The sequence below is a fragment of the Leptinotarsa decemlineata genome, unplaced genomic scaffold (assembly GCF_025532065.1).
Source record: "Leptinotarsa decemlineata unplaced genomic scaffold, Ldec_3_MD MMD2_tig00026340_RagTag_RagTag, whole genome shotgun sequence".
In the NCBI taxonomy this organism is placed as follows: Eukaryota; Metazoa; Arthropoda; class Insecta; order Coleoptera; family Chrysomelidae; genus Leptinotarsa; species Leptinotarsa decemlineata.
The window spans coordinates 6,201,180-6,215,838 of record NW_027412694.1 but is presented as its reverse complement, the minus strand read 5'-3'; the positions used below and the strand labels follow the sequence as shown (position 1 = coordinate 6,215,838).

The following is a 14,659-nucleotide window of genomic DNA, read 5'->3' as shown; positions in this document are numbered from 1 at the left end:
ATGTGTTAGAACTTCATTTGTACATTTTTCAGTATTTTTAATTGCTGTGGAAGTGAAGAATTGCACGTCAGTAACCTTTGGCAATGAGCAGCCAAGTATTTTCCATGTTGCTACTTCTTTCAATGCTTTGGCTGTCCATGCAGCTGCTTTTTAAACTTTTACCCCGCTCTAAACGACTTAACAATTTTTTTCTAGTAAAATCCGAATTTCAATTCAATTCAATTCAATTTCAGTTTCAAGTTTTTCAAATTGTAATTATTGTTGTTAGAATTTCAACTGCGAAATTCTTCAGTTTAGATGTTTTCAAATGACTTGCAATAAAACCAAGCGACCTGATAGATTTCGATAATTGTACTGACTGATACTTTGATTGCGGGATTCCTGCAATCACACTGCTGGTTCTCCGAATAGAACCTTTTCATGACATCATTCAATTTGGACTTTTACACATTTCCAGAACGTGACTTAAACTTGAAGAGGTACTGGGGACAAACTCTATGAACCAAAATGTTTGGGCAATCTGATTATTTTAAACAAAATGAGTTTTCTATCCAGTACTTTTTTAATTTGAATACAGACAAATTATTCATACACACAGGGTTTTTCAAATTCGATCCTCACCAATGGGATCTCGGAAATTATGAGAGATACGAAGATGGTTAAATGAGGTGAAGTTGCGCATTTACCTGACTAACAATATGCCGTTGAGAAAGTTTCGAAATTCCGAGTATATCCGGGGATATCCCGTATTTTTTCATTGACTTTTCAAACGAACCAAACTCAGTGAGATTTTGATCCAATAACTTAAACATAGTTCGATGTGGTTGTCGTCTTTCGGGAAACAAGTTTAAATACATTTCCGATGTCCTAACACTGTTTCTATCGTATTTGTAATGAATTTGTATCATTTCTCTTTTTTCTTCATTCGTGAAAGCCATTTTTCGCCAAAAATTCAATGACTTATACAATAACAAAATGTCATTGAGTGTAACAAATTGAAAGTCAAATTTAGAAACATCAAAGTCAAAGCCTATTATGATAAGAATTAATTTTTTGGAAAAAAAATGATAACTAATGATACATCATTGAAAAGGTAAAATCTGGTTCTATTAAAAGCAGAAAGAATCCAATGTTGATCATGGCGGCTGGAAGACGAAACGTCGGATAGCAAATCTGAAAACACCATTATGTAGCAGGGAAAAAGTAGCAACATGTAAGTGCAATTAATTTCCCATTCCTTCGAAAAATAAAGCCAGAAAAAAATAAAAACCATTTTCCGATTTCTGTTTTTTCCGGAAATCTCCGGATATACTCAGAATTTCAAAACTTAGTCATGTAAATGTGCAACTTTGCCCTAATTTAACCATCTTCGTATCTGTCATAGTTTCCGAGAATCCAATGGTAAGGATCGAATTTGAAACACCCTGTATTTCTCAGATATAAAAAATCAGAAATGTGGATTTTCTATTTTTCTATCATATCCAAATTTTCATGAGAAATTCATTTTAACCTCACATTTGAAGCAGAGAACCCCTAAACAACATAATTTTCAATATTAATTGTTATTGACTTACCGAATCTTGATCTAGAGGCTCAGATGAGACTGGAATTGGTTGCCAGTCCAGAGGACCCCATTTCTGTTCTCCAACTGGTGGCCATAATCCCGCGTTCACCATTTGCATGCTCACCTTAGTTCTATCTACTCCAGTGGATTGAGTATAATACTCATCAGGAGAATAGTGGGTTCCTAAGAAGCTTCCGTACCGTTCTCTGAGAAATTTTCCGACATTGAACAGATGCAGTTTTCCTTCCTGAAAAATACAGAGCATGATAATTGAATAAATATATTCTATGCCAGTAGATACCCGGTGTCTTAGCGAGTTCTACTTATAAAAATACTGATCGAAAAACCTTTGGTTTGTTTTGGGACTTCATGAGTTATTATACGCTTAAATGTCCAATCCTTGAGGAAAGTGTGTACTGTAAGGTGAGTGCATTGAGCACTCATACCTCTAAAATCAGAGTGTACCGACATAGTGAATGGGAACAAAAAAGTTGCTGAAATATCTAAAATAAAGAATAATGCCAGATGAAATAAATGAAGGAAATTATCGAGTACCTCTATTAGTTTCAAGGCCTTTATGCCATTAACATTTTGAGGCCATTGGCGGTAAAAAGACACACTACTTTGATGTATCTAACATGTTTCCAGATACCAGAAAATACTTGCTGTAAGTGTGATACCGACGGCGATGACATTATTCGTGTATGTACAGAAGTGCAAGTGTTAGCATTAGACTGAGACGGCCTTCACAATACGCGGGTCTCTGGACGAGTCCCGGTGCGTTCCGGAAGCGTATTTACATTCTATACCATTATACAGATGAGTGCTTCTCTGTAACGTAGTATAATATGTACATTTAAAACGCGCGTATGGTTTCTCCAAAACATACCGCGATACAGATAAGCCTCAATCTATAACATAGTAGGATTTGAACCCACAATACACTCCTATTTCTACTCCAAATTATACCGCGGTACAAAAAAAATATTATTTATTTTTTGAAGTTACCTTTATTTTTTATGGCCTATTTCTAAGCTAACAAAGTAAACACATTTCAGAAAACAAAACTTACACGTAATTTAAAAATTAATGCGATTTCTGGTTAGTTTGATTCAAACTAATATTCACTTCCAGATTTCTCAAACACTTCCGTTTTTTAACGATACTGCCTTCGAATTTTGTTGGCCTACCAGCCTCTTTTTGAACCTGCAGTTAGCCCTGTTCTTTGTTTTCTGCGACTAGTTGATGTTGGTTGTACACCTATAATTCTGCCGCGTTTAACTTTTTTGATTTGATGTAAAAAATTCAAAACATCACCAGTTGTTTTTAATTTTTTCATAGCCATGTTTACTTTATTTATAGCATTAGCTGTTTCTATGGAATCATTTCCCTTTAGAGTTTCGACAACTTTTGCAAAATTTTGAGAGAGACGGTTGAGTGGAGTATCAGTAACACTACTTAGATCGTTAACAGATGATGGTTCTTTGCTTGGTATAAATGCCGAAGAAGAGAAATCTGCAGCAGTAATATCATTGCCTATATTGCTATTATCGCTTACTGTTGTAACTGTTTCATCGACCATATCTAATGACATCATATCCTCAAAAAAGGTAGTTTGTATATCTTCACCTAGAGCAATTCGTGCAAAATCTTTTTTATCATCACAAGATAAAAGAGGAGCTGTTTTTAAAAGAATGTCAAACTGATTTTCAACGGCGCATAAATGTTTACAAAACTTTCCTTCTTGACCATAGAGACAATCGCAAGTGGCGGTGTCTGTATGCACGGTGTAAACATACACATCAGAAGAGACAGCAAAGCTGATATTATCACACTGCTTGACAGTGAGATTTTTAGCTTTAACGCAAAATTGGTTATATATAATTTTATTTTTTTGTTTTTCTACAATTTGAAAATGATAGTAAGTGATGCCTATGGTATGACTCAAATACCTTGCAAATAAAATCAACCAGCGCACAAGTGTTAAATGCTTTGCATCTTTGGAGAACTATGTCTTTAAATATACGTATCGACGCCTCTACTAAATTATTTGTGTTATGTCCCCTGGTTAAAATTTTGTGTCTAAAATAGACAGCCCATTCCTCTCGTCTATCCCATAAAGACTGCATATAACTTTGAAGCTTATCATAAGATAAAATTACTTCATCCTTAAAGAATTCTTCATGAGCTTGATTGATTTCTGTCTCAGAATGAGCATATAATATTTTTTGAAACTGTCTCATAATATATGATTTGTCTTTTTTAGTATTCCATGCGTATTGTCCCAAAGCCAACGCCAAAACGCCTGACATAAATGAAAGGTACACAACAGAACAGTCGAATTTGCAAATACAATCTTTAACGCATTTCTTTCGGCTTTTGAGTCGTCGGTCATAAAAACCAGAGGCTATCCAAATCCTCCAAATCCTCCAAATCCATCTAGTCCAAGAGCATTCTTCAACATATTGAAAACCAGTGTGTAATTTGCTTCAGTCTGCTCAGGATGCAAAATACAAGCCAGAGGTAATGCACCAATTTTTGAAGCTGTGAACAGAAATGTGACACACGAACTGGTTTGGTCACATGACCCACTAGAATCAACGAAGACAATTTCATGTGAAAAATCGCGTTTATGAGTTCTGAGCATTATAGACGTTAGTATAATAAAAATCAGATGATTTTCCATTGTAATGATCTTCATTCCTAGCTCTTCATATAATTTTATTTTTTCTGGCAATACTTTGTACATACTCTGTCCATCTCTTCCCCCAAAGTTGATTCGTCTGTAACTGGTTTAAAACACTATTTGATAACAAACCGACTTAAACTTACCTCCACTGGTCGTATAGATGATAAATCTGAAGATTCGTAGGGTTCAACTGCGCATTTGCTAATACTTCAAAAATGTTTGAATCGTCATTTTCATTTTCTAACATAAGTTCATGGTAATTTTTTGTTGAGGCAGGAGACATTCCTTCATCAAAATATTTAATAAATATTTCTTTAGTATGCTGACTCATGCGTAAGTAACTATACGTCTCGGCAACTTTTAGTTTATGACTGTGCTTAAAAGTGATCTGAAATTTAAGAATAACTTGAATAATAATTAATATAGGGTGTCCCAAAATGTATTTTTTACAAAATCCTACCACAAGCTTCCAAGAAGCTTTTCCAGCCAAAATAGATCGATGTTGCTAAAGTTAGCTAAGTTCACTGTTTCTCAGTTTCAACGGTAAAAGACTTTACCTTATTTTGATCCAAGGTAGGATTTTGTAAAAAGACCTTTTAAAAGGTTTTTAGTGATGGGTAAGTATATCTAACTATCCAGTTTGTTGTGGTGCCAATACTAAAATTGCGGATCCAGTCGTCACACCACTCACTATTTGTTTTATTATCGCTATGGCGATTTTTGCTTCTTATAATAACACTGTAGTCGTTACAACTAACGTAATTATAACTTTCAATTATATCTTTCCTATAAATAATATCTTTCAAGACATCTAGGATTGCTTCCATCTCAAATTACCATTTCAACAATGTTTTTAACACAACAGAAAAGGGTTTAGTACAGCAACGAATGACGGCACGCTCATGTTGATAGAACGGCCATCGGATATTTACTGTTCACGATGAGAGACAAATGGATCTTATTAAATGCGTTGTAAAATGCATTGGTGTCACGTGCGTAATTCTATTGACTACTATTGTGAAAATCCTGAACCGCGGTATAATTTGGAGTAGAAATAGGAGTGTATTGTGGGTTCAAATCCTACTATGTTATAGATTGACGCTTATCTGTATCGCGGTATGATTTGGATAAACCATACGCGCGTTTTAAATGTTCATATTATACTACGTTATGGAGTAGCACTCATCTGTATAATGTAAATACGCGTCCCGGAACAGCGCAATAGAGTCTGTAACATATTTGTATGAAGAGCAGACAAAAGAATCCCCCGATTGCGGACCTACCTTAAGTGTGGGGACTGGTGCGGTTGCTTAGTCGCCACCCCAAAAGGCCGCATAAGATGTCATGAATTTGTTTAATAATCGTCGACATGGTAACTCATATGGTTCTGCTATGAATGTGAAGAATTCTAAGAATATACGAGATGGTTCGAATGTGGTTTATATTCGAGGAGTTTGAGCTGCGGAGGGAAATGTATTAGTACAGAGCAGAGATGAGTTAAGAACACGGAATAGTTTGGACAAGCCGCGAGGTGACAAGAATCAGTAAACACGTGATATGACTGAGATAATTATGAAGTGCAATTGAAGTTATAATTTTGAATTATTAAGTTGGAATACGTGTAACCCTTGGGTATATATTTAAAAAAAGTCAGGCATAGATGTAGCATTGGCAGCCCCGGATTTAGGAGAGGGCAAGCCCCAGGCTTGGCCCCTCCTATGTGTGAATTTGGCCCCCCCAGAGAGAGGCCAAATTTACACTTTACAGACGAATGCACACAGGCCCACCTCTAGTTGTTTGATCGCCCGCGTGCAATACCGGTTATGCCGCCCTACGACTACTTACATATGCTGAGTTGGCACATTTTTAAGTCTACTTTATTTAAGTCTATTTTATACCAGAAGCAAATGATATCAATATCTTCAGGTTGTTCAATTATATCAATGATGTTCATCATTGATATAATTTGATTCTGGTATAGTTATTATGCAGTTGAGTTGTTTTAGGTAGGCTTGTGTATGGTAGGCATTTTTGTCGTTGATCTCGGCTCTGGCAGAGTTGAAACGCGGTAGAATTTTAACTCGGTAGATTTTCTGATTGGTTAATATTAATGTTGGTGGAAATATAAGTGGTATACTTGTAATTAATACAATTGTCTAGTGGTATATTTGGATACTGTAGAGTTGTCATTGGGGTAAATTCATCTCAGTTCAGTTCCAACATCTAACATCAGCGATGGAGAACGAAGAGCTCTGAACGACCTACGAAGAGATAACACCATCGAAATCCTACCTGCAGTTGTGATGGATACGGATCTCTACGAACAGAACATCGAAGATGTTCTTCAGAGGGGCAATACACGAAGACTGTACGGGACCCCACTGCATTACTTAGAAGGAAGTTGTACCAGATACCAAGTCTATATGGACTGTATGGACTACCCAAAATCCACAAGAAGGGTGTTCCGCTCAAACCGATCATTAGTTCCAGATATTCAGCTACTCAAAACTTGTTCAGATTTTCACTTCGCACTACGAGGAGAAACCTCATTTTTGTGAAGAATTCAAAATATTTTGTCGTAGAGGCAATCGAAGTCGCGGAGCAAGATCAATTAATCAGTTTTGACGTGGAAAGCCTTCACACCAAAGTTCTGGTCGAAGAAGCATTTCAGATTATACAGAGGAAGTATCCGAAGACGAGGACCTGGAAGATTTAACGAAATTGCCTATAGAAGTAATCATTACACGCGTAAGCTTAGTTCAGAGTTAGAAAAAGATAAGCAAATTTCTCATGCTCCAGAAGCTAAGTACAAGGAGGGTATCTCTTAACTGCTATAAAGAATTTTAAATTTATTACTACTTCAAATATTTGGGAGAATATTTTCCGCGAAATCAATCGAGTGAATATAGAAATTCAGAAAGAGCATATTATCCTTGCCAGTTCCGTCGCACTAATGGATGGTCTGCTCAAAACTTTGCAAAAAGGGAGACGAAATCCAATGAAATAATGAATGAAATAGGGTGAAGAAGTTGCTGAAAAAACTGGTGTTGAGCCTATTTTGCAAAACAAACGAGTTCCAAAAGAACTAACAATGGTATTTCATCGAATCATATCAGAAAGTGAATAGTAATTTGATTGTGCTACCATGCTGAATTTGAATTTTGCTTTTCTTATTAGGGGAAAGTGACGGACCTGTCCCTAAGATGGCCCTCTTATCATATTTTGATAAATGCAAGGTGTGTTTCATATAGTTAATATTCAAGGCAGTCCGCGTGGCAATAGCCTGTGAAATTTCATACGGAAACGTCGTTCCGGTTCTGCATTATAGCAATAAAATGAATCCGGTGAGTACTGATGTAAAAATGGATAATTTTGAAGTGAGTATTTCTTGACAACCAAACATAGTATGATGATTACAAATTTGGTACCTTGGAACGTGCTTGTATTCAATGCATACGTTAAGACAAATAGTTTCGTTAGATTCGCTTTGAAGAAATATCGATTTCTGTGATAAAAATGTCGGTTTGCCTATGAAGGCCCCCCCTGGGTGTTTCTTTGATGGCCTGGGGGACCATCAAAGGAACACCATGGGGATCGTCACGCGCACTAAATATTACATTTGTGTGTAAATAAATAAATAAATAAAATATTTATTAATCCTTTCAACTATTGTTAACAATAGATAGGATAAGTCAAAAACAGTGTAATTAAGTTTTAATTGACAAACAGGACGAAACAAGCACAATGATGACTAACATACACTATGTAAGATACACTTCGATATCATCTCAAAATTGAAAAGTATAATTCAAATTCCTCAACAGTATAGAAACATTCTCTGATAAGGAGTTCCCTAAGTCTATACTTAAAAACCGCCAGGGATCCCGCGTATTTTATTTCTTTCGGAAGACAGTTAAAAAAACGGCAGCCTGCATTGATGGAAGATTTTTTGTAATAGGAGTGTTTGGGCTTGTTCAATTTGATATCATTTTTATTTCTGGTATTGTAAGAATGTGAATCACTATTAATGGGAAATGAATGTTTGTTATTGAAAATATATGATAATAGTTTCATTAAATAAATTGATGTAACCGTGAGGATCCGTTTAGTTTTGAAAACCTGTCTGCATGATTGGCGACTACTAATGTTAAAGATAAGCCTTATAATTCTTTTCTGAGCAACAAAAATTCTTGTTATGTCTGATGCCTGACCCCATACTATAATATTGTAGGAAATTGCGGAATACACAAATGCATAGTGAACCTGTAATAATGAATCTGTGTTCAAAATATTTCTTAGTGTTGCCAAAATATAAAAGCTTTTGTTGATTTTTTTATATACTATTTGTATTTGATCTTCCCATGTTAGGTTACAATCTATAAGCGTTCCTAAGAATTTAGATGAAGTGGAGGTTTCAACAATATTATTATTGACTTCGAAGGTGAAATTAGAAGGTATTCCATGTTTTGTGTGAAACTCAATTATTACTGTCTTACTTTGATTCATTATTAGTGTATTCTGCATACAGTAATCCGCAAAATCTTTCAAAACTGAGCCAGTTTTCTGCTGTAGTCTTTGGCGATCAGTGTCAGACACCACAATAGAGGTGTCATCAGCATACATGAAAACTCTACCGTCCTTTATGTTATGAGGCAAGTCATTGACATAGGTAAGGAAGATCAAGGGACCCATGACACTTCCCTGCGGTGTTCCAAGATCTAAATCGTATTCCTTCGATTTGGTTTCACCGATTCTCACGATGATCTTCCGATCTTCAAGAAAGGACGTTATCCAGTCGTTCACTGGGCCACGTAGACCTAGGTTGTTGATTTTTTCGGAGACGAAATTACGATTAACCGTGTCGAATGCCCGCGTTAGGTCAAACGATATGACAACTACATAGTCATTTTTGTCCATCAGATCATTAATGTGTTGGACAAGTTCTGTTATGGCTGTTTCGGTAGATAGGCCAGGGCGGAAACCATGCTGGCAATCAGTAAGTATTTTATGCTTTGTGAAGAAATCTGTAATTCTTTTGCAAATGGTTTTTTCAATGATTTTGGAAAATATGCTCAGGAGAGCAATTGGGCGGTAGTTCTCTATGTTGCTCGTATCACCTTTTCTGAATATGGGAATAATGGCAGCCGATTTCAGAACACTGGCAGATACTTGACTATTTTTTTACAGAACACAAGTTTGATGCTGAGGTTGAATCTGAAATTGCAGTACACATTGTCGTTTTAGAAACAAGTTTTTTTGGATTAACAAGCCTAGATCTGAAGAAACTTGTATTTCAAGTAGCAGAAAAGCATCATATAAATCATAGGTTACCCCACTCCAAACATCATACAATATAGAAGTAGTTCAAAAATGGCTTAAAGATAACCCAGGCCGTGATGTAACTCACTCCCAAGTGACAACAATGCGTACCTAAAAAATCTGTTGTTCCTTCGAATGCGATAAACTCCTTCAGAAAAACGGGAATTTGTGCTTTAAATATAGGCAACTTTAAAGATTGGAAATTTGCAGTAGCTATTACAATCGACCAGAACGGGCAAATTGAAATTGCCGCAGCTATTACAACCGACCAGAAGGGGCAAATTGAAATTGCCGCAGCGATTCAACAACAAAGAGATGAATCCAGACCTTTCAATTCGAGCAAAAAACAAAACCAAACGAAAGTCAAAGTGACCCAAAAACGGCGAATTTCATGAGCCCGAAAATGATCAAAATGAGGCAAACATTATCAGGAAAAAATTGCCAGAGAACAAATAAATGAATTGTCTCCTATTCCAAAGGCACCTTTTTTGGCGGAAAAAAACAGGTGTTCTTAACTGCACTCCTGATGTTGAAGAGCTGAAAGAAATGAAGGTGGAAGCTTTGGAGAAAATCCGGAGAAAAACCGCTAACGCAGCCAAGAGGAAGATCAATAAAATGAATTGTATTCCCTTTCACGACGAAATGATTTTTGGATAAAATACCAAAAATGCAAAAGTTGGTGCCACGCGAATGTGCCAGGGTCCCTAGAAAGGTGAAAATGGTTACTTGCGATCTCTGCAAATAGCGACACCCAACTTTATAGTTCTGAAGACATATTTCTTCAATAATGGGAAACACGTTTTAATTTATAACGAATATTATTTATTTCCAGAATTTTGCTTTTTTATCCATTTAAAAAAAATCCTTCATAGGAACTAGTACCTATGATGGTCCCCATGAAGATTTAAAAAAAATGGTTTCGTGATAAAAAGAAGAAGTGTTTGAAAATTTCAATGCTATCTTACAAGGGTCCCTACACTAGCTTCCTTTTGAGCTAAGGGCACTTTCCCCTAGTACTAATAGGTACTTTGAAAATGTCAATTGAAGAACTGCAAAAATATGGAGCAGATCTGGCTCGAAAATATGAGCGAGATTTAAGAATTGTATTGCCCTGCGAATTTACTGTACGCTTCCTACTACATCCACAAGCTTATCAAGTCTTGCAATCTCAGCGATAGAAAGTCGAACTGTACGTGAGTTAAATTATGACAAGACCATATATTTATTTGCTGAACAAAAAGCTCGATAAGTAAAATTGTAATTTCAATTCACGATATGGAATAATATATTTGATTTTCATTTTAAGTATACATATATTTATTTAGAACCTGTAAATAAATAGGTTTAACACGATGGATGCATTATTTCCGGAAGGCCTATGTTCAAATGTCAATCAACTAGTGGACATCTTATAGCTGAAATTATAAATATGATAAAGGTAAAAATAAATTTAAGTTGGCGGGGGCGGCATTTTGCAGTTTTCGACCCGCCTTAAAAATTGAAGATCCGAGGCTGAGCATTGATGACAGTAAAACGTTAATTTAATTTATGAAAAAAAAAGAATTGAAACTTTATATGTTTTTTAACACTTTTATTTGTAGCTAACTTTACTATAAGGACATTAATGCATAAGTTTGAAAATGTCCTTATAGGGCGAAAGGGCAGTAACGTTAGTTACAAATAAAAGTGGTAAAAACAGAAAGTTTCAATTCTCTTTTTTTCATAATGATTTCCCTACCACGTGGTAATGGCTACGTCCATCAATTTATTAATTTCATTTCTCTACTTACGTTTGTTATTTGCCCCCATCCTATTGGATAGAAAGTTTCGTTGATGTATGGATCATTAGGGTATGTACTAGCCGGAGTTCTTGTTCCATGCCTCATCACCTGAAAAATATTGAAAATGTTTCTTGATACAGTAAAAACCATTTAATATCATCATGAAAATTGGGACTTGAAAATATCGACAGTGACGACTTTTTCCATTTCATGTTTCGGTTTTTCTTAAAATTCAATGTTTGTTTGAAGGTGATTGACAATTTTTCATGATGAATTTCACTAGTTCGGACTTCCATTGTCTACTATTTAAAAATGATTTGAAATCCCTGAAACAACTAAAAAAGAATAATCATTTTATATAGTAGACAATGGAAGTCCGAACTAGTGAAATTAAAAATTCAATATTGAAATTCAACTAGTAGGATTCTGAAAGTTGCCGGCTGACGTGAAACTAGTGGACGTTACTTATCAATCATTTTATAATATTTATTGTTTAATTTTTGATAGGTATTTTCTATATATATATATATATATATATATATATATATATATATATATATATATATATAAACAACTTGAAATCAATATGGGAATGATCGAAGAGTATTTATCTATTTATTTTTTGATTTTCATGGAATTATTTTCCAGCAGCTTGACTGCATTAACCTTTCTAGATTTCATATCATTTCTAGAAACATGTGGATTCGTTTTCCGATGGCATTTCAGGTTAGCTTCCCAAATTTCTGCTACCGCAGTTGTCGGTTGATTGGTCAAACCACCAACACTGACATAAAAACTTGTCAAGTTGACTTGGGTGTCACACCAATAGGTGGTTCCACTTATGTTTCGCTTGCATTTACGCAGATATTTTTATCAAGTACTTTCTTGGTTTTTTCTCATTTTGTCTTCAATCGAGGACCGCCTGACCGGAACTGACAATGCTCAATAGGCTGAAACAAGTGTATACCGGTGGCTCTTAAATTGAAATCAATATGGGAATGATCGAAGAGTATTTATCTATTTATTTTTTGATTTTCATGGAATTATTTTCCAGCAGCTTGACTGCATTAACCTTTCTAGATTTCATATCATTTCTAGAAACATGTGGATTCGTTTTCCGATGGCATTTCAGGTTAGCTTCCCAAATGTCTGCTACTGCAGTTGTCGGTTGATTGGTCAAACCACCAACACTGACATAAAAACTTGGCAAGTTGACTTGGGTGTCACACCAATAGGTGGTTCCACTTATGTTTCGCTTGCATTTACGCAGCTATTTTTATCAAGTACTTTCTTGGTTTTTTCTCATTTTGTCTTCAATCGAGGACCGCCTGCCCGGTACTGACGATGCTCAATAGGCTGTAACAACTGTATACCGGTGGCTCTTAAATTGAGATCAATATGGAAATGATCGAAGAGTATTTATCCATTTATTTTTTGATTTTCATGGAATTATTTCCCAGCAGCTTGACTGCATTAACCTTTCTAGATTTCATATCATTTCTAGAAACATGTGGATTCGTTTTCCGATGGCATTTCAGGTTAGCTTTCCAAATTTCTGCTACCGCAGTTGTCGGTTGATTGGTCAAACCACCAACACTGACATAAAAACTTGCCAAGTTGACTTGGGTGTCACACCAATAGGTGGTTCCACTTATGTTTCGCTTGCATTTACGCAGCTATCAAGTACTTTCTTGTTTTTTTTTTCATTTTGTCTTCAATCGAGGACCGCCTCCGGGTTTCGCTCCGTGTTCTGTGTATTTTATCCCCATAAGAATTATTTTCACGTTTCGGCAAAGTCTCATTTGCCTTCTTCTGGTGATGTCTGGTTCTTTTCAACCAGACTGATAAGTTCGAAATCTGTGTCTCAATTTATAGTGATGGATGTTTTCCTTTACCTGCGTTGCTGCCATTACCTGAGTTTGCTCGACTACCTGTTTTGGTCTTATTACCTGAGCTGCCTCTCCTGCCTCTGTTATTGTACCTGTATGTCATGTACCGAGTTTTGCTTCTGGGGTTGAGCGGTCTGATTGCTTGTGCGAAGCGATAAAACGGATCTCCATGTTGATGGTAATCTTTGCGCATCATCCCTCTTGTTCATATTATTAGGTCATTTTTCAATTTCGATAGCCTCTCTGATTGTTCGCGAGTAAATGTTTTCGTTGCTTGCCAGTATTTTTGTGTTATCGAAATTGATGTTATGTCCTGTCTGCAGTACGTGTTGCAAGAGAGAAGACGTGGTGACTTTTCCCTTCACTGCTAGTTTGTGTTCAACTTTGCGTATGTTGATTCGTCTGTTGGTCTGACCGATGTAAGTACTGTAACAATCATGGCATAGTACTTCATACACTCCTTGTGATTCCAGTGGTATCTGATCCTTGGGATTACGAAGCATGGATCTTATTGTCCATTCTGGTACGAACTGGTACTTTTTTATCCGTGAGAATCTTCGAGTTAACACACACACATATATATATATATATATATATATATATATATATATATATATATATATATATATATATATATATATATATATATATACAGAGTGTCCACTTTTTTAATTGGATTGTATTAGTAACTTTCAAACCATAAGAGTTAGAATGTCGGTCAAATGGAGAAAAAGTTGTATTCATCGAGAATCGAGAATATCTGGGCCAGTTATTGATATATCATGAAAAAAGTAAATTCTGTCTTTTTGATTTTTCATTTTTATCCAAGTTATTTCAGAAATCATCAGAAAATATAACAGGCATTTTATATTGGATGATAAATTCTCCTCAATTTGACGTAATCAGATTTCGAATTCAACGTTTCGTTCTCTCTGGGCCACCCTCAACCTCATTTTTTTCAATACGGACCAGCATATTTTATAATAATAATACGTTTATCCACCCAAATAATTTATCACAATTATGTCGGATACATTGAATTTAAATTTCGATAAATATGAGGGCAAAAAGGAGAGAAGTTCAACGAGAAATGAAATTATTGAAGAATTCATATACAATTTGCTCTTTGAAATATTTGTAATAACTAGATAGTACATGTATATATAGAAAATTGTATTATCAGTTTTTCTATTGCAGTTTTGCTTTGAAAAGAGTTCATCTAAAGAGTTTTTAGTCTGTTCATTCAGTAGTTTGAGTATGATTTCTTTTTTGAATTTGAGATATTTAATTTTTTTTTGTGTTTTGATGTCCAGTTCTGTGTGCATGACTATTTAGCTTGAGCTTTTTTGGGAGGTAGATTGGCTCGTTTTGATTCACAATTTTGTGAATTAGAGTGTAGAAATGGAGTTCCCGACGT

The 14,659-nt window shown here is 35.5% G+C and overlaps 1 protein-coding gene and 1 long non-coding RNA gene across 4 annotated transcripts in view; both read right to left on the bottom strand.

Annotated features, from left to right (window-relative positions):
* LOC111516264 (prostatic acid phosphatase) overlaps positions 1–14,659 on the bottom strand; it is a 99,803-nt gene that overhangs the window by 19,829 nt on the left and 65,315 nt on the right. For all 3 annotated transcript variants that reach the window (XM_074183476.1, XM_074183473.1, XM_074183472.1), the window contains exons 3-4: positions 11,363–11,461; positions 1,575–1,811 (exon numbers count right to left, since the gene is read on the bottom strand). In XM_074183476.1, the coding sequence (XP_074039577.1) occupies positions 1,575–1,811; positions 11,363–11,461 (336 nt within the window). The remainder of the gene's footprint in view (positions 1–1,574; positions 1,812–11,362; positions 11,462–14,659) is intronic.
* On the bottom strand, positions 1,818–5,872 carry LOC111508109 (uncharacterized). Its single transcript, XR_012467512.1, has 3 exons — positions 4,397–5,872; positions 2,120–4,347; positions 1,818–2,067 (listed from the first exon to the last, which is right to left on the bottom strand). It is a non-coding gene; the product is annotated as an uncharacterized lncRNA (long non-coding RNA).